General features: G+C 33.2%; 1 protein-coding gene across 2 annotated transcripts; it reads left to right on the forward strand.

Moving 5' to 3' along the window:
* The first annotated feature begins 13,694 nt into the window (after window positions 1-13,694).
* Window positions 13,695-20,634, forward strand: LOC108343227 (agamous-like MADS-box protein MADS1). Of its 2 annotated transcripts, XM_017581362.1 has the most exons (9): window positions 13,695-13,774; window positions 13,993-14,228; window positions 17,910-17,991; window positions 18,565-18,626; window positions 18,705-18,804; window positions 18,921-18,962; window positions 19,273-19,314; window positions 19,418-19,590; window positions 20,339-20,634. In XM_017581362.1, the coding sequence occupies exons 1-9, from the start codon at window positions 13,772-13,774 to the stop codon at window positions 20,340-20,342; spliced, it is 744 nt and encodes a 247-aa protein (XP_017436851.1). In that variant the 5' UTR covers window positions 13,695-13,771; the 3' UTR covers window positions 20,343-20,634. The 2 variants fall into 2 exon arrangements, with proteins under 2 accessions (XP_017436851.1, XP_017436852.1); XM_017581363.1 differs by lacking the exon at window positions 20,339-20,634 and having other exon boundaries at window positions 19,418-19,594.
* The last annotated feature ends 777 nt before the right edge of the window (window positions 20,635-21,411 follow it).

Below are 21,411 nucleotides of genomic sequence, written 5' to 3' on the forward strand. Positions count from 1 at the left end.
CGATCGGCACAGGGGTCATGACAATTCATACAAATGCGTTCCTTACCGATTGAGAGGTTTTTACACTAGATCAAAATTACTAAGGTGAGAGCCCCAGAAGCATCTCTCACCGAACAGGGGATCTAGGAGCCCGAAATTTTCAAAGATCGAAAACGCTCGGGTGAGCACTATGGAAACTTTCCTTACCGAGCTAGGGATCTATGAGTTCGCTTACAAATTTCCCAAGATCAAAGATGCTTGGGGGAGAGTTACGGAAGCGTCCGTAACCGAGCTGTTTAGATCTTAGGAGCTCACTTGGATCGTTCCTTGAGATCAAGGTGAGAGTTCCCGAGGAGCGTTCCTCACCGTTCGATTTAGATCTTAGAAGTTCACTAGAAGCGTGCCCTAATATCAAGGTGAGAGTTCACGAGGAGCGTTCCTCACTGTTCGGTTTAGATCTTAGGAGTTCACGAGGAGCATTCCCTAAGATCAAGGTTAGAGTTCACGAAGAACGTTCCTCACCGTTCAGTTTAGATCTTAGGAGTTCAGTAGGAGCATGCCCTAAGATCAAGGTGAGAGTTCACGAGGAGCATTCCTCACCGTTCGGTTTAGATCTTAGGAGTTCACTTGGAGCGTTCCCTAAGATCAAGGTGAGAGTTCCCGAGGAGCTTCCTCACCGTTTGGTTTAGATCTTAGGAGTTCACTAAGACCGTGCCCAAAGATCAAGGTGAGAGTTCGTGAGGAGCTTTCTCACCGTTCGGTTTAGATCTTAGGAGTTCACTTGGAGTGTTCTCTAAGATCAAGGTGGGAGTTCCCAAAGAGCTTCGTCACTATTCGGTTTAGATCTTACGAGTTCACTAAGAGCATGCCCCAAGATCAAGGTGAGAGTTCAGGAGGAGCATTCGTCACCGTTCGGTTTAGATCTTATGAGTTCACTTGGAGCGTTCCCTAAGAACAAGGTGAGAATTACCGAAGAGCTTCCTCACCGTTCGGTTTAGATCTTAGGAGTTCACTAAGAGCGTGCCCCAAAATAAAGGTGAGAGTTCACGAGGAGCGTTCCTTACCGTTCGGTTTAGATCTTAGGAGTCCACGAGGAGCATTCCCAAAGATCAATATGAGATTTCCCAAAGAGCTTCCTCACTATTCGGTTTCGATCTTATGAGTTCACTAAGAGTGTGCGCCAAGATCAAGGTGAGAGTTCACGAGGAGCGTTGCTGACCATTCGGTTTAGATCTTAGGAGTTCACTAGGAGCGTGCCCTAAGATCAAGGTGAGAGTTCACGAAGAGCTTCCTCACCGTTCGGTTTAGATCTTAGGAGTTCACTAAGAGCGTGCCCCAAGATCAAGGTGAGAGTTCACGAGGAGCGTCCCTCACCGTTCGGTTTAGATCTTAGGAGTTCACTAGGAGTGTGCCCTAAGATTAACGTGAGAGTTCACAAGGAGCGTTCCTCACCGTTCGGTTTAGATCTTAGGAGTTCACTAGGAGTATGCCCTAAGATCAAGGTGAGAGTTCACGAGGAGCCACTAGTGCAAAATTAGGCTTTAACGTTACCCCATAGAGGTCAGACAACAAAATAACCAACGTAAATTATTGATCGGTGGCATTTTCGTAAATAAGTGGGCATATAGACGTCTGTTAGGAGGGGCCCCGACGTTTATAATATTATAGACGTCGGGGCCCCTCCTACCAGATGTCTTAATGCCTGACAAGTAGGTGAAAAGTCATTTTTTCCGCCTTTGTGACGTTCGATTCCGCCACCCCGACGTCTATATTCGATTATAGACGTCGGTGCCCCTCTTAACAGACGTGTATATGTCTGACAGGTAGATGGAAAGTTATTTTTTTCAGCCGTACAAACGTCTGATCACTCCAACTGATGTCTAGATGGCCTGTGAAAGTTGTTTTAGACATCATATTAGTGAGGGCCTTGACGTCTAGTTTAGAATAGATGTCGGTATACCTGGGGAGTCGACGTATAGTTTGCTGTTAAATAATACATCAAACCCGTTGTTACGAGTACTTCATCGTCTTCCTTCTTACCTTTTCTCTCCGCGGCATTGCTTTTCCAGGTGCGTTTTTGTCTCTTTTGAACTGTTTAAACGTACTTTTATTCCGATTATATTAGTCTTTGGTTGATTATCTTTCATTTGAACCGATTAAAATGAGTTTTTGTTATGTTTTGGTGTAGTTTTTCTCGTGTCTTTGGGTAGCGTTGTACCGCATTCTTCCTTTGCTAGTTTCCTCGTAAGAAAAGCTTGCGTCTTTTGGATGTCTTATAGCGTTTCAACCCAAAATCGAACTTTGGTCCTTGCCTAGTTCTATTGTCACCGTTCGTTTTCATTGTCGGTTTTAATGGAACTAGGTAAGGACTCAGATTCGGTTTTCGGTTGAAATGCCATAAGAGATCCAAAAGATGCAACCTGTTCTTTGACGAAATTAGCAAAGGGAAAAAGGTGCTACACTACTCTACCCAAAGACACGAGCTGTAGTAGACGTCGGTTAATGCAATGTCCGATGTCTAAGAGGCCCACAGACGTCGGACATTGCATTGTCTGACGTCTATGGAGTCCCTTAGACATCGTACATTGCATTAACCGACGTCTATGGCGCCCCTTAGACGTCGGGGTCATGTAGTAACGGACGTCTATAAAGACGTCGGACCTGTTTGAGTCCGACGTTTGGTTAACGTCACCCATAAAGACGTCGGTTCTAGAGTTGACGTTAAAAGGCCAAAATAACAGACGTTAAATGCCCTTTCTACACTAGTGAGCGTTCCTCACCATTCGGTTTAGATCTTAAGAATTCACTAGGAGCGTGCCCTAATATCAAAGTAAGAGTTCAGGAGGAGCGTTCCTCATCATTCGATTTAGATCTTAGGAGTTCACTAGGAGTGTTCCCTAAGATCAATGTGAGATGTTCACTTGAAAACGTTCCCTAGGTCGAAGATGCCAATGTGAGCGGTTGAGAAGAGTTTTCTTAGTTCTTTTTAGAACCTTTTCTTTGAGCTGGACGGTTGATTGAAGTTCTTTTTAGAACCCTTTCTTTGAGCCGGACGGTTGACATAACTTGCTCAAAATTTTGATGGAAATCATTTGATAGTAATATCAGATTTGCAAATTACATCACACTTTTTAAACTGGAAAAAAGCAAATAGAAAGCTTAACTCTATTCTTACCACGACTATGTCGTTCGGTCCCTCGTGCACACTCGCTTGCCCTCCTTTCGCTCCCGACCTACTGAGGGTGAATCATTCTCTTCGTGCTGTCTTTTTTGGACAGCCCGCATCTTCCTGATTCGAATGAACTCAGCAGCCTTTTCCTACACTTCTCCCATGGTTGAAGGTGTCTGAGCAAATAGGCTATCCGCAAAGTCGCATGGCCTTAAGGCTGTTGATAGGGTGCTGATGATGAAGTTCTTGTTAACACCCTTCACCTGTCGTGCGATCCGGTTGAACCGGTCCATGAAGTCCCTCAGGTATTCATCTGTTTCCTGTTTGATTTTAGTAAGCTCCATGTAGGTAAGGTCTTGCGTCTTACTTGAAGCGAACTTTCGTTCAAACAGGTGTCTCAAAGTCGCAAAACTATTAACAATCTTGGAAGGAAGAGAGTGAAACAACTCCAAATTAACACCTGGGGAGTCAGTACATCCTTTAACCGACAGGGAAAAAACCCTACACCAAATCCTCTCACTGGGTGAATAGATTGCCTTAGCGTCAACAAATGACCTCAAGTGCTCCTCCAAGTCCCCCGATCCATCATACCTTTCCAGAACCAGGAGCACCCTTTCCGGCATTTGCTCTTCCATGACTGCAGTCGTAAAGGGATGAAGTGCCCTTGCATGAGCGCCATGAACCAGATGGTCAGGACCCCTCCTGGTGGGTGCAACCGGCCTTTGATTAGACGGGGCCCTCCGCTCTGCATCATGGTCCCTACGTGTTGCATCCCGCTCGACCCTTAGAGTTTCAATTGCAGCCTGCATGGGGACGAGGATAACGTCGAACGTCCTCCTGTCGTTGCCGAGCGTTTTGTTGTCGCTGTTGAGCATCCTGCCTCTCCAAGCTCCAGTTATCCGAACACCGAAAGGGGGGCAACCTGCAGAAGACACTTCGACGCTCAAGTCAGAAATTTTCTCTATAGGCCTTTTATAATTTAGTAGTGAGTAAAACGTGAGTTTACCTCGAACCTAAACCCTTATTTATAGATTTTAAAGAAATTTGACCAATTAATTTACCTCTTAATGGTCATTAATGCAAACCTTAACTGTTTAACGGTAGCCGTTATCACATTTATTTTTGCATTAACTCTGCTCAACGGTTGTCGGGGCCGAACGGTTGAGAGGATCTTTCCTGCATGTTGACCGTTCGGTTCCTTAGGGTCGTGTGTCGTCCTAACCATCGATAATATATGAGCCCAAAGTAAGGTAGAAGCTCTCTTGCACCCTTACCGTTCGATTGAAAATGAGCCCATAGTAACATTAACTAATACTAAAGGACGGTTTAATAGACGAGTTAATCTATTTCTTTATCACTTCATTGATAGAGGTGTTAATTTTGTTGTGGCCTATGGATCACTCTCAATCCATTTCTAAATAAGTTTAATTTTTTTGTCATACTAAATACTAAATGAGAGATTTTAAAAAGCCCTTAAAGCACGTTCTTAGAACGAGTTAGGATAAGGGAGAAATAGTTTTATATTCTATTACAAAGTGTTAACTAATTCTTAAATATATAATCTGTATTTTGAGTCGAGTCATCCCAAATCGATAGTCTGATCAAGCCTCGACAATTGGTTTAGTTAAGTCAGCCTAAGCCAAAGAAATGAATTGGATCAACTTAGAATGAATGATAGAGTCGAGACATCTTGAATCCAACCTATCTTGACCTAAGACCAACTCACACAAACCGAGATATAGGACTTTTGTTACTATTTTAACTTTTTCTCATATGAATTTATCACATCTCGTAAACTGAGCTAAATTAATAAGTCTATTTAGATTTTATTTTGCAAACTAGAAAAATACCAATAATATCTTTTTTATTTTAAGATTATTGCATATAAATAGGATTGTATATAAATTGTATCATTCCAAAATATTATATATATATATATAATAAAAAAATAAATGGAGTGAGTGAAACTTCTAAAATCATATAGCTTTAGTCAATTATTTTTCTAACAAGATTTTCAAGTTTTGAAAGAATAGTAAAAGGAAAAGTAAAGTCCAGTGAAATTTTCATTGTAAAATATTATTGCTGATAAAAAAATGAAAATGTTAATTAACAATATATTCATGGTGTGTTATGCAAAAAAAAAAGTTGCTATAAAGTGAGTTAAGTGATGGGAGACATTGGATACATGAAAAATATTAATTAGTAATATATTTCTTAACAATTTTAATCGTGCTATTGTTTATTGAAAATTTATAATTATTACACTCTATTCAATGGAGTGTACTCATGATTTTAGTAAATTAATAAGTATTTTTTTAATGTGTTGGAAGTCGCACATCGACTAGAAATAATGTCAATTTATAGTATATAAATGGGTGCAGACATCACCTTACAAGCCGGTTTTGTAGGGTTGAGTTAGGGTTAAAGTCCACTTCTTAGTATGATATTAGAGTCAGGTTAGAGCCTATCCTAGCGAGATTTGTGTGGACATATTGTTCCACCCACTATCGGGCCACTATTAGACCACCAATTAATGTCTAGTCTCACACTCGAGATGTATATATCTCAGCGTGAGGGGGGGTGTTGGAAGTCCCACATCGACTAGAGATAAGGCCAATTTATAGTATATAAGTGGGTGCATGTAAGATCCCAGAAATATAGCACACAACTATATACAAGTGTCAACATTTAATAATATGATAGAACAATTACTACAATATTAAAGTCAAACTTACAGTTATTACAAAAATAACCATAAAATTTTTTGAACTTTACAAGAGCTTCCTATACTACTATCGAACATTCATTATATAACCGAACGGTCATCTCCTATTCAGCAGGAGTCTCACCGTCCAACTCCTGTTCCAACGTAAGCCCTTCCTCTTATGCTCACATCCAACAAGGATGATCATTGCAATAGAAAACCAAACGACAACATGGATAAAAACATAAAATAAGGGTAAGGTACTATAATTCAATTAAGCATGCATTCGTACATGAAATAAAACTACAAATCATTACACACCGAATACACTATAGCATACAAGAGCCAACATAGATGTCACACATAACTTGAATATCATAATTCACGTACGACTAACACTTGACTTGACCATCCGGATTGTATGAATACGTAACTTGAGGCTGTTCATGCACTCGGGTGGTGGAGTAACTGGAAAACCATCAGTTGCCACTCGAGGTTAGTCCGTTATAACTCACCCAAGAACCTATGGGCTAGGACCTCCTGCCATTCTTACACAATGACTTACGCATATCTACTTGAGAACTAGTAATCATCAGAATATCAGGATGAACTCCGTGAATTTCACTATCCATATTCATACTTTACCACCACATTATCCTTATACTGAGACATTCCTCCCCGGAATTCTCTTCCACATTACTTGAAACATAAACTTTTACTTGAATACCAATAATACTTCCCATACATAATAGATCATTGTTGTAATAAACAACCAGCACCAAGCCATAACATCAGTATTGAAAGATCAAACAACATTTGACATAAGAAGATCGAACGCTCAAATAACACCACCCTTAGTTACCAATAAACAGAAAGGATCTAAACAACAGACGAATATAACCGAACGTTTATTGAATAGATATGACTTTGACATGAGCCGAACACAGCTTAAGAATAGAACACTCTAATTAAACCAAATACTTAATATAAGATTGAACCATATTTAACTATCCTCAATACTCGAACGAACGGTATTTCAATATCCTCAAAGTAATAACGAACGATATTCTACTATACTCAAAACAAGAACGAACGTTATTTCACTATCTGACAAAACCTAACCCTTAGAGCTTATATCAAACACTTATAACTACTGATCCTTGGTGTAAGACCGAACGGTATTTTACTTATTTTACAAAACCGAACGCCTAGAGCTTCTACCGAACACTTATAATTACTCCTACAAACTATTCATCAAACCTAGTACTTTTAAGGAAACCGAACGTTAAGACATTTTAGCTGAAATACCCATAAACTTCTATCTGATCATAAACAAACGTAATTTAAGCCTAGTCTAAGTACGAAGTCTACTAATAATAATATATGAGCTATCACAAACTAAAATACCTAATCCAATTAGACTGATTATAAAGGTATATAACCATCAACACGTGATATATTAATCACTTCCTATAAACCGAACGATTATACCCTGGTAAGGCTAAAATGCTAACTCTATTGATAACTTATTCCCTGACCATAACCGAATGGTTGAGACCGAACACCCAACTATTCTACATAATTTTGTAGAATCCTTATAGACTTATACAGAACCACCCAAAACCTAGAAACATGCATTTCATACACTCATATACAAATCATCAATCAATTCATTCCATACATACACAAAATCATCACATGCATAATTAAATTTAATAGCTTCCCTTACCTCTTAACAGACCGATCGCTCACAATACAAACTTTGCACCACGACCAACACTCAAATGCCCAGATTCACTGTTTAGAGAAACGAACCAACCCAAAAGACCAGAAATGTGATCAGTACCTTAGAAGAAGAAGATAAACTCATGCAACATAAACTTGGTTTGCATGAGCCCCAAACTAGACTTTATTAGAATCAGGAAGACCTACCAGTTCAAACCACTAAACGATCGGTTGAAAGGAGGATCCTTGCCACCAGCAACCTTACATACACTCTGGTGGATGATCAGATGGAAGAAAACGTGAGATTTAATGGAGGAAAAGATGATAATTTTAAAGAGAAGTTAGAGAGAAGGAGGAGAAACGAGTTCAGAAGGTTTGGAGGAGAAGATCGCATGCAAAAAGTGGAACCAGCTTTTGAAATTTTAGCTTATATATTCCCTCAAAAAACCGATCGTCCACTCTCTTGCAGCCACCTGTCTTCCACTTCCTGAGTCTTGTTCCCCTCTTGCAGACACACGTTTCCCATTAAGATGGGGAATTTAAATGGTTCTGACAGTGCAAAACTCACTTTATAAACTAGTTTTGTAGGGTTGAGTTAGGCTTAAAGTCCACTTCTTAACATGGTATCAAAGCTAGGTTAGAGCATATCCTAGCGGGATCTGTGTAGACATATTGTTCCACCCGCTATCGAACACTATCGGACCACTCATTAATGTTTAGTCTTAGGCTCAAGATGTATATACATCGGCGCGAAGGGAGTGTATTGGAAGTCCCATATCGACTAGTCTCAGGCTGGACATGTATATACCTCGGTGTGAGGGGGAGGTGTTGGAAGTCCCACATCGACTAGAGATAAGACCAATTTATAGTATATAAGTGGGTGCAAACCTCATCTTACAAGTCGGTTTTGTTGGGTTGAGTTAGGTTTAAAGTCCACTTCTTAACTTGATGTATAAAATACTTGTACAATTGTGTATTATGATAAAGTTTGCAATTATATTCTTGTAAACATTATATGAAAGAGTTTACATTTTTATCCTTGTAAAAATTGTGTAAGAATATTTGCAATTTTTATGAGTAAAATTGTATATTGAATAATAATATATTTTTTGGTATTTGTAATGTAGGACTTGGAATGTCAAATCACATTTTATGTGTTTTTATTTAAATGTGTGGTTTTACTAGAAGAAACTATTTCTTATTATGTTTAATAGAGATATCAAGTCTAATTCTAATCTCGTTGCATGCTTATGTCATAAGAAACTATTTTTTATTGTTATATTTAACAGAGGTACCAAAGTCTAATTCTAATCTCGTTGCGATTTTGGTTGCAACACTAATCAATAGAAAAAGATGAAGAGTTTGATGTGTTGAATAGAGTAAATGTTGTGTTGCATCATTAGAGAAAGATTAATGTAAATCATTCTTATAGTTATGCAATCACTTCATTGATGCATGTGTGGTGAGATCTGACTTGACCAAGACGGTGTTGATGATGAATGTCACCTAAAATAATGATGAGTTGTTATAGCAATGACATGAAATGTGAATCTCATGTATAATGTGCAAGGTGCCAAGAGAAAATTTATTAACAAGATGTTTACATTAGAGCATAAAGAAGAAGGAGATGATGTTTGTGTATTTGTTGAAAATGATATTAATCTTTTTGATGCATTGCTTTGAGATAAGTATGCAAGTTTTGTTTTTTCTTATCAAGAAAGAATATTATTAATTATATATACAAGAGATCTTAGGGTGTCTTAGTTGGGTAAACTAAAATGGGTGTTGGGTGTTTTGTTTGTTTTGTCAGTTATAAAATGAAAATGTCAAGAGTTTATTGTGTTATTAATGGTCATTAGTTATATAATCATACATAGGGCAAGGATGAAGAGTTTAAAGAGTGATAAAAACTATAAAATAAAATAACATAGTAGGTTTTCTTAGGCTTGTATTTTGACTATTATAGTTTCTAGTTTCTTTTTCTTAGTTTGGTTGTAAAGAAACTTATATATTCTTCTTTTCTTTAAGGTGTAAGCAATGTGAGACTTCATATAGCTTAGACTTAAAAAAGAAAGAAGAATAAATAAGTCATTTCTCCTTTTAGTTGCTTGTAATGCAAGTTACTTCATGTATAGTTTTAGTTTTGATCTTTAGACTAGTTAGGTAGCTTATATATCCTTAGGAGGTTGTAGAATTAAGAAATGTAGGACTTAAAATAGCCTTGAGAGTTGTTGTCCATACTTGTAGGCCTTCAAGTTCCACATCCTTTAGTTTTCTCCACCTACTTCATCTCCTAGTGCTATATAAGCAACCTAAAGTCTCCTTTGTACATACACCTTACACACCTTCAAAGTTGAATATAAAGAGTTTTGCATTCAATTGCATTACTTCTTTGAGATAACATTTTGTCTCTTAGTCTAAATTTGGGTCTTATCTTGTGAAGAACAAGTTGCGATCCTTATTAGCACTTATCTTGGATCCTTCCAAGTGGCATGTCTTTAAATCATAAGTTTCCTCTTCGTTCTCTTTTACATTTTTAGTATTTTAATTTCATTTCTTAATTGTTCTTGTTTAGTTCTTAGTTGTATTTTTATCTAGACATGTTGTTCCATATCAATTAGTGTGTCATGTTTTATAATAATTAGCAAGCTTGAAGATGGAAAGCCAAAAATGAGTCCATAAAGTTCAAGTTATAGTGTTTGATCTAGTACAACAAGTGTATGACAAGTATTTGAATAGAAAGACTTTCAATAGTATCTCTGATATGAAAAAAACATCCAAACTTAAACATCTATAACCTAATAGAACCAAACCCTAATAATCCAAAATTAAACAACTATAACCTAATAAAACCAAACCCTTCCCATTTAAGATAATGAAATATTTCCTTATACTCAGTAATAAAAGCCATCACATTTGGCACACATTACATACTATTAAAATAAATTTTTCAGTTAAAACAACCATGCAAACAAATACAACATCCAATGCTACGAGGTTGCCTATGCACCTACATCTAATCCCTATTTGAGACATATCTTTGTGCTATTGCCATGTCCTGCAACTGTTGAAGCTGTTATCTATTTAATTGAGAGTTTAAAATTTAGCTAAAGCTTTGACTGTCAACTAGGGTGCAACTTTTTTTACTTAGAGCTTAGTAACCGAAGAACCATGATTTGAATATTGTAACTTGATTCACTTGTACACCATAAAATAATTGATATTTGAATCTACAACTAGTGTTGTCGAATGAGGTTAGAACCCACGGGCTAACTCGGTCTACAATGAGTTAAGGTTGGGTTTGAAAAAAATGTAATTAGTTTATATGGGTCAATTTTCAACTTGGTCTACTAAGAACCCGACTCATTCGGGTTCAACCGTGGTGAGTTGGGTTGGCTCACTAACCCACCAAATTTAATTTAATTATTTTTTACTTTGTGTTTCAATATTATTAGTTAAAACTTTTTTATTCTATTGTAGATGGAGATAAAGAAAATGTTTCAAGAGAGCAAAATATTATGGATTTATCCATTCAAAACTATAATATTATAAATGAATAAATGACACAAAAATTATCAATATTAAAAACTTATTTATTTGCCTTTTGTGTTTGATTTTGAATTATATTTGGATTATATGCTACTTTTTAGTAAACCAACTCATTTAAGTAATAATCACATTACATTTTTTTTGTGATTTTATTTACTCTTATTTATTATTATATTTTTTCTTTACAAGACATCATTTTCTATTTTCTATTGTGTGTATATTGCTATTGTGATATTCTAATACCTAAGTATATTATTTCATGAAAAACAAAATACGAGTACAAAGGAGTTATTAGAGGTTAAACTCATCTATAAGAATATTATGAAATTATTTTAATAAAAACTATTTTTAAAATAATACTCCCTGAAACACGCAGTTGAAAAAAGACTGGTCTCGTCGTGAATTAATGGTGGAATTATGAGTGATGGTTTCATGTGGTCAAGTGGGGAGACTTTGAATTCTCAGTAGATACATCTTTCACATTACCTAATAATAATTAACGGACACAACGTTGAGGAAAATTATCGTTTTCAAAATAATATTTATAAGGATTAATCAAGTTTTAATTATTTAATAAATTTAAATATTTTTAATTGATTCTTTATTAAAAACATATCTTTGTAACAATTTTTTCATATCTATGTTGTTTATATTGTATCCTCTCTAAAAGACTTTTTCATCTGTACTTATTTTAAACATACATTTGTTTCTAGATATTCAGGAGTGATTCTGGATATTTTAAACATACATTTGTTGGTGGTCACTTATGAAGGTTCCAACAAAGTTAAAAGAAACAAGCTCAATTTGTTTACTAGACAATATGAGATGTTCACCATGATAGATAATAAAAACGTTCAAGTAATGTTTAGCCGTTTTCAAACTATCGTCAAATTTATCGTCAAATTTCAAATGTTACTTCTCGGTTGGCTTTTATATACACTGGCTTATGCTGAATTCATATACACAACAAAAGTTTATTTTATCTTGTATTCATTACTGGACCCTGTTTCTTGAGTAACTTTTATTATAAATTTACGTAATTGTATAGTGAACGATATATTAATTAATATCATTTAATATTTGAATATACATGAAGTTGATGTTAAATAATCAGTACTTTTTTTTCCACAATCGTTTCTTAGAATTTAGAAATGAAAGTACTACTGAATTTATAGATAGTTAATACAATCTTTAATATTTAAATATACATGATGGTGATGTTAATGCTGATTTGTTGTACGCACTTTTTCCCACCACCTCCATACTTTGAAAAAAACTGGCATTTTTATAGGACACTATTGAAGAAATTAAAAGTAAAAAGAAAATGAGAAAAATAGTATGACTATATTCTTCTTCCCATGTTTCAATAAATTAAAGTTTTCTAATTATTGAATCTTCAACCATTATTTTTAGAGAACTCTTTGTGATGACTCTTACACTTTTATCAGTCATTGTCTTTTCTTTTCTTTTCCACTACAAGTTCCATCATCCATTTGCAATTTAATCCATATTTGTTAGTATAAATGGTGGTATAAACCCCAAAAACTGTGAAAATGTTTATTATACTGTGGGAAAAGCAATCCTTCAGATAAAAGTGTCACCTATTTTACATACACTATGCCTAATTGTTTTCAAAATCTAAATGTTTAATTAGGGTTCTTGATATATTAACCCGGCCATCAAAATCGAAATGCAGAAAAGGGAAAGGAAGAAAATTTTCAAGTGAAAAATTCAAACCAACTTTCCCATTCCCACAAAGACTATCTGAAATATAAGTAGAAGAATTGAAGATTATGATCAGACATCACGTGGGAACCCTTCTTAGTTAAAATTGTAATAATTCAAGAGAGAGGGTCACAAGTCATTGGAAACTCTCAGGTTTTTCAATTTTAAAATACAGAAAAATAATTAAATGTAAAAAGGATCAATTAAAGGAGAAAAAAAGAAAAAAACCCTTCTTATATACTTATATTTTAACTTTTTGTTTCTTCAAAAACTAAAGCATAAATGTTAATATTAATCATTAAGAAATATTGGGTTGTTTTACTTTCTTTTTTCTATAAGTGAAAGCAAAGGCATATTTGAAGTAAAATGCCAAAAACTAAAAATCGAAGAAGCAAAATGGTTTTGTTCTTTGATGAGTTAAAAATTTGAAGCTTGAGAATTTTGCGTGCAAACTTTTATGTTGATGTCCCTCTCATTGAAATTGAATCAAACCCCACATTAACAAATTAAAGTCACTTTCGAAAAGACCCTTTCATTATCTCCCTCTCCTTTTCCCCATACATGAAGAAATGGATGGTTTATGGAGCATGAAAGGTGAACCTCAAGCCACTCACACACACACATACACACACACACACACAAACACTCTCTCTCTCTCTCTCTCATGCTTTAATTCTCAAACACGAGAAGTTAAATTTTAGTGTGAGTTGGGTAATTGTTGGAGGGTCTATTTTCAGTCCATAAATACCTGTCTGCTAGGCCAACTCACTTCCATATTTTGCATCCTTTGTACCTGAGTTCAAGGTTTACACCAAAGAACTACATATAGTGCAGATTCCTAAGGTTAGATCACATAGTGGACTTGTTTGTTTGCACCCTCTTACCCTAACTATTGTTTCTGCATATTGCTATCTAATTTCATGGTTAGTCACTACCTTATAGCATGCCAAAATCCAGATCACACCAAACCCTTGTTCACATACATACAATTATCATCACATATATCTTTCCTTTTGTTTTCTTTCCCTTTGTCTTCAACCTATTTCATCATTTGATTTTCATATATATTTTGTTTTTCAATGATCCAACTCGTACTGACTAATTTATCTGGTTTTGGTATATGCTGCTTAATCACTTTTAGCTTCAAACCATGGAGCTTCCAAATCAAGCTCAAGAAGGCTCTTCTCAAAAGAAGATGGGAAGAGGGAAGATTGAAATCAAACGGATCGAGAACACCACAAATAGGCAAGTCACCTTCTGCAAACGCCGCAACGGTTTGCTGAAGAAAGCTTATGAATTGTCAGTTCTGTGTGATGCTGAAGTTGCCCTTGTTGTCTTCTCAAGCCGTGGCCGTTTGTATGAGTATGCCAACAACAGGTTATATACCAACGCTCAAACCCTTCTTAAATTTCTCCCAAATCTTCAAGGTGCTCTTTTGATTTGTTTACTAATATCCAAATAATGCTCGCCGATTTTGTCTCAGAATGTCTGCAACTTGTTTGAACAAATGAAACTGATATGTTAATCCCAGTTTCTCTTTTTTAATCTGTCATGAGGTTTTAAGATAGGACCAAGTTGGATTTCCCGGTTCTAAGGGTCAATTTCCTTTCTCCCCCAACACTTTTAATTTTGTCCCTTTTGTTTGTTTGTGTTTTTTAATGATAATGTTACTTTCCTTAATGAGCTTTGTGGTGTATGTGCATTGTTTATCTCACAAACCTATTGCCCTTTTATTCTTGTCCCCCAACTGTTTGTTTGAAAGGTTGCAGATCTGTGGTGAGAGATAGAAATAGGAGTTAAGGTGATAGATACTAGGAGTATAGCACTTGATAGATGAAGAAGAGGAACAGCTTTGAATAGGGTTACAAAGATTTGCAAGTCAGAGATCTTAGCTTCTTTGTGTATATTCTCCCATGCTCTTGATCTTTTTCCAATCCTTTTCCTTTCTCTCTCTCTTTCCCTAAACATGTCAACCATAAAACCTACAAAAGTCTGCCACATAAAGCTGCAAGCACTCATTATTGAACTTCTTCTCTTCTCTTCTCTTCATCATCATCATCACTTTTTCTTCACACTCCTAATTAACTTGTCAGCTGATCAAAATTTCAACTTATCTAGGGTTTCGATTTTTCTTTAGTCACACCTAAATCCATTCATGTCTAAGTCTTTAGGGTAGTCAAATCAACGATGTGTATCTACTAATTTGATAACCTCATTGTGAAAAAGTGAACAGTAAAAGAATGTTTAAAAACTCTTTTATTGAATTTCTCACCGTACAAGGTAGTTATGAAGGTGAACCTTCCAAAACCCAAAATATTAGGGTTTCTGTGGTCAAAGATTTCAGATTGCTCTTACAGTTCAAACAGTTTTTTTTTTTCTCATCATAAATTCATTTCCCATTTTTGTCCTTTACCATAGGGTCAAGGAAACATGGTACAGTTAGGGTTTCCCATCTTGTGTGGTGTTATCAATGTCAAAAACTCTCTACGCCTTCCACAAATAATTTTTTTTTTTTGCAGAGGGGATTTTGAAATATTCATGGAATTAGGGGCTACTTGTTTTTTTGTTAGAATATATGTGAAGTAAGGTTTTTGTGAGGATAGAAAAAGGAGATTTATTTTTGTTTCTCAAATATTTTTATTTAATAATTATAAAATAAAAATAAAATGATAGTCCACATAAATTTAATATAGCAATCTTCTGTTTATTTTTATGATTATTATTTGATATTTTTTAATTTAAAAATAAAAGAATGTACTCACTTTTTCTTTTTTTTTTCTCACAAAATCCCATTTCCAAAACACCCACAGACACAATTAACTTAAGCTAGAAGAACTCCTCTCTAGGGTGGATATTTACATTTCTTGAATACATATAGAATATAAATTACTATTCATTAATTGCTTTTTTTGAAATGAATGAAATACAATTTGTTCTGTAAGAAAGGGTTAAGAAAATACGATTCACTGGTCACGTGAAGTTCTTATTATTTCTTAGTTCTTGAGTAAGGACAACAGGGCACAGTGGCATTTATTCTTCTGCAGGGTGTTTGGTTCATCTTTTTATATATATAATTATAAGTTCATTTTCTATCCGATTTGGTAGAATTTTGAAAGAAATTAGTATCCTAAAGAAGTTAGATATTATGGTGTTTTGATGTTATTCTTTGTGGATGGTTTGTTTTTTACCCTGCGTTGCTAAAAGTAACAGCATGATATCAGATTCTAAGAATGGCTAAAAGCAAAGCACCCCTCTCTCTTTCATCTTTTTTCATTTCTTTCATCTTTGAGGAAATAAAGCTTCTTCACTCGACGTCAATCTTCTACCTACTCTCAATTATGTGTTTTGGAAATTTCAATAAAAAGGGAAACTTACATTTACATTATGGCCAGATGATCATAGCTAATCGGCTTCTTCCTACTCATCTCATTAACTATTTCCATTCGAACTTTAAACTTTAGCAAGTTTTCAAAAAGGGAGAGAGGGGTTTCACATTATATTCCTTAGTATATTTCAAACAGATGAGAGTTTTTATATATATAAACGATTTCTGCTTCAGCTGGTTTGTGTCCTTAGAAAAATTTGTGAGAAAGAAGGGTGTCTGAAGAGGGAGAAGAAACAAAGAGAGTACGATCCAATGAGAAGTTCTGAGACTTGATGACCTTCATTTCTTAGCTTTCAAAGTTTACTGACACACACTAGAACTACAGGAGCAATCTTCAAAGGGATTTATGGTGTTTTCCGATGTTTTCTGAAGTTTTCAAGTGTTATATTTATTTGGGGAGAAATTATCTTTTGACACTTCACCAATATTTATTTCTTAAAATGATATGGTCATTATAAAAGTAAAAAATTTAGTTTTTATAGAAAAAATAAAAAGTGAAATAAGTAGACGTAAATGAAATTTTTTATCAAGATTGAGATATAGCAGAAAGTTTTTGACATTCAAATGATCGTGTTGCAGAGAAAAAAAAGAGTTATAATATACTTTATTTTCCTCACAACTATGAGAAAAGAAAAGTTTGAAAATAAGTCTCATTTCAACTTTTGAATATAATATTAATTATCTGTTTTTATTTGTACTCTAAACAAGATTAAGAGAGACAACACGAACTGAAAAATAAATGAGTAATCATAAAGTTAATTTTGTAAAATTGTTATGTTAATCATCTATTTATTATGATTTTTTATTTGTGTGAGAAAACTTAAAAAATGATACTTATTATTGGTTAAAGAGAGTATTATTTCTATTACTATAGATGGATCATTTGCAGAATAACAAGAATGTTTATTCTTGATCATAATATTATTTTTCATGTCATAATTTTCAAGAGTGGTATTTAAGAATCAAAAGTAAAGAAATGGTAACATTTAATCTTATTTATGTATTTTTGCATTATAATATTTAATATTTTCATATATTTATTCAGAAAATGAAACACCCTTTAATATAGAAAAATCATTTATATAGATTGAGTTTTATGGAGGATATACATATGACAGTTTTAGTGGAAGAACTGCATCGTGACTTGTATGTCTCTTCAATTTCTTTGACTTTTATACTGACAGAAAACTGCCTTTATAAGACAAACGAATATTGTTTTAGACTTTGAATCACATATACAATATATATATATATATATATATATATATATATATATATATATATATATATATATATATATATATATATATATATATATATATATATATATATATATATATATATATATATATATATATATATATATATATATATATATATAATATCATCTTCCGAGATAAACTCAATTTAAAATATTCTTGTTTCTCCAATAAATTATCATTTTCAAGTTGAAAGCTTAATCATATATGTAAAACTCGTATACGTGAATTTAATTGAGTTGCTCAGATGATCTTGATGCTTATATTTACTGTTGTAAATGGTATGTGTCAGCAAATTAAGGAAAATATTTATGATAGTAAACATATTTTTTGCACTTTTGCCAATATTGTTCGTAGATTTGTGGAACTGATCCACAAAGTTTTACGCTTGCTTGAATTGTTTTCACTTTGCAGTGTTAGGGCAACTATTGAAAGGTACAAAAAGGCAAGTGCTGCTTCCACAAACGCAGAATCTGTATCTGAAGTTAATACGCAGGTAAATTTATAAAGAAATATAAAAAAATAAATCATACTGCACAAAAACAATGTTTTCTTTTGGTTATTAGCAGATAACAAATGCACTATAATTTCTCAATTACAACCTTTTTGAACCAAAATGTTTTTATAGTCAAATCGCTCATGTGTATTTAATCTTTTAATAATAGTAAAATAATCACTAATATATATTCATCTTTTCTTAATAATATATCTAGCATACTAAAAATATAACATATCTAGCACGCAATTAATAAGAAAAAACAATGTTTCGTGGACTTTAATATGAATTTCCAGCTAATTAAATTTATTTTATGTCATTGCTTTTTCTTAAAACAATATTAATGTCATTATTTATGCACTTTATTAAGAAAAAAAAAACTTTTTTGAATTGGTAAATGTTATTATTCTTTTTTTTATTGTATTTGAGTTAAGAATAAAATCTTTTTAAATTATTAATTCATATTTCATCATAGCATACCTTGTATCCTAATTCTTCATTCCAAAAGATTATTTTTGATGATATACTATTTTATATATCTTCTTCTTCACGTATTAACACTGAGAACATCAGTTTTACCAGCAAGAATCATCCAAATTGAGAAGACAAATTCGGGATATTCAGAACCTAAACAGGTAAGTTTCTTAGATTTTTTGTACATACTTTTAATATACTCTCTCCAGTGAATAGCTCACATCAATTTTTCTTTGTAGGCACATCCTTGGGGAAGCTCTCGGTTCTCTGAGTCTTAAGGAACTGAAGAACCTCGAGGGTAGATTGGAGAAAGGATTAAGTAGGGTTAGGTCTAGAAAGGTATATAATTAATATATATATATATATGTATGCATATATATGTATGTATGTATAAATCCTGTTTGTATGTCTTTATATCTTTATTCCTATAGACTGATGCACTAAAAATTTTGCAGCATGAAACACTGTTTGCTGATGTCGAGTTCATGCAAAAGCGGGTACTAATAACTTTTCTTTGGCGTTGTTAATTTATGTTTTACTTGTTTTTGCTTTTTATATACCAAAGCTACCATATATAGCAAGTTTCATGAACAGAATAAAGAAGAAGATGAGGTAAGTATAATCTGATTAGGGTTTACCTTTTCTTCTCTTCTACAATGATTTTATATATTGTATATCAAACTTCTCATGCTTTTATTTTTCTTTGTTGATTAATTGGTTTCATTTTACTTGCCATTTGATTTCACATCAAGGTTTGTCTGCATGAGTAACCAAATTCTGAAGTGTAAGTTTGCTGATATTATGCAGGAAATTGAGCTGCAAAACCATAACAATTATCTGCGAGCTAAGGTACTCTCATTATTCTATTAGCACACACAGTCCAAGAATGTATATGCAGAAACACATAAACACGGTGTCATTATTATTGAATGATGGTTGAATATTGATGCAGATAGCTGAACATGAGAGAGCTCAACAACAGCAACAACAGCAAACAAATATGATGCAAGGAACACTGTGTGAGTCACTTCCTTCACAATCTTATGACAGGAACTTTTTCCCTGTAAATCTCATAGGTTCTGATCAACAATATTCACGTCAAGACCAAACTGCTCTCCAACTCGTGTAAGCATTCATCACCTTCTACTAATACTGTGTTTGGTTGTTCATTTTTCACATCTCAGATGCATTTTCTTTTAAGTTATTAGCTTTGAAGATTGCTTCAAAATAAATCAAGACCTAACAGCTTAAATGAGACTCTGCATGTTTGGTTTAACGTGAAATCAAGTCAAACGTGAATATATACGATCTACATGCAAACTGAAACTACTTTAAGTCATTTTTATTTTTACATTCAACTTTGGATTCTAAACACAGTTCCTTCATTCTCAATCACTTCCAACACACTTACAAAAGTTACTGAATCTGATATTTATAAGTACAATATAAAAGTAAAAGCATACTCCAATACTAGAACATTACAAAAATTTATAAGCAAGTAAACTAATTTGTTCCTTCAAATTCTTTTTATACTAAAAGGAGACAATTTTGTCCGCATAACTGTTTATAAATTGAACAATACACATGAAAAAGCTTCCATATTCTTTAATAATCTACCATGCATATTAATTAGTCCTAATTATTCATTAATTATAAACCTTTCTTTGAACACTTTTACATTAACTGTCTTTCTTTGGATTTTATCCTAATTTTATTTTTTTCAAGCCTTATCAAAAGAAGAGAGATTACATATGTGTAGACATAAAATTTATGGTGTGAAAAAAAAATTAGAATCAACCTCCAAGTAATTAACAATTTTACAAAAGTAATTAATTAACCTTCCAGTTTTTTTTTTATATGTATTTGAATGCAGCTGAAGACATGGTTGAAAATTAAAGCTACAGTGGAAGTTGTGGCACAGTGTTTATGGGTTAATTATGATAATCTTGCTAACTACTGTAATAGTTGTAGTGTTTACATAGTGGAGATCCAATAATGTCACATGCCTGTGTTTCCAGAACCATATTATATATAGTGCCTTTAGAATATACTTCTAAAGGTTATCAAACTGTGAACTAAAAATGAACCATCATTTTGGACCATTATTTCATACTATATATATAATGCTTAATTATGTATTTTTAATTAATAATAATTGTGTGTGATTGAGACCCTTGCATATTATGCTTCTGATATAATCTAAGTTAGTTATTTATATATTTGGATGTATTAGATGGCTTAAAAGATTTCACCCTAACTTTTGTATTTGGATACATATGTTGATATTTATTTTCTTTTTCTTTTCTTATCATTTCATACCTTTTGTAAATCTACCATTTCACTCTTTTATATTTTTCATCATTCTAATATTGTTTTAGATAAAAATATTTTAGAAATAATTTATTTTTTTCAAAAAAGTTAAATACTTCAGAGTAAAATGTTATTTAAAAGTGAAATTTTTATGAATTCCTGGTAGTAATTATATTACTTAGTATAAAATAAAAAAAAAATCGAATTTCACGTAAAAATATTTGAAATATTTTACATTTTCTTCTTTTTATAAATCTATGTTTTTTCTTTGTGAATTTTTTTCTTTAGCTTATTCTCCAATGTTGACAAAGTTCTTTAAATTAAATTCGATTTTGTTATTGTCTTTGCCAATGTTATTATATAATTTGTTAATTAAGGATTTACTCGTCAATATCAATTATTGTTTGACTAAGGTTAAAAATAATTTTTTATGCCCTACCATAAAATTATTAAATAGCAATCAAATATAAATAAAAATAAAAATTAATTATCATATTAACTAAACTAAATATTCTTTTATAAAATAAAAATGATTAGAATTTAAAATAATCTTCAATTTATATAGAAACTAATTTAGAATCAATAATAAAAAATAATTAATATTTTAGTAACTAACATTAAAGACTAATTTAAACT

Source organism: Vigna angularis, chromosome 6, assembly GCF_016808095.1.
Source record: "Vigna angularis cultivar LongXiaoDou No.4 chromosome 6, ASM1680809v1, whole genome shotgun sequence".
Taxonomy (NCBI): Eukaryota; Viridiplantae; Streptophyta; class Magnoliopsida; order Fabales; family Fabaceae; genus Vigna; species Vigna angularis.

What these genes read in the sequence shown, in the direction of transcription:
- LOC108343227 (XM_017581362.1), top strand. An exon ending in TATGAGTATGCCAACAACAG is followed by an intron (nt 14,229 to 17,909) that starts GTTATATACCAA and finishes TTCACTTTGCAG; the next exon opens with TGTTAGGGCAACTATTGAAA. An exon ending in ACAATTATCTGCGAGCTAAG is followed by an intron (nt 19,315 to 19,417) that starts GTACTCTCATTA and finishes ATATTGATGCAG; the next exon opens with ATAGCTGAACATGAGAGAGC.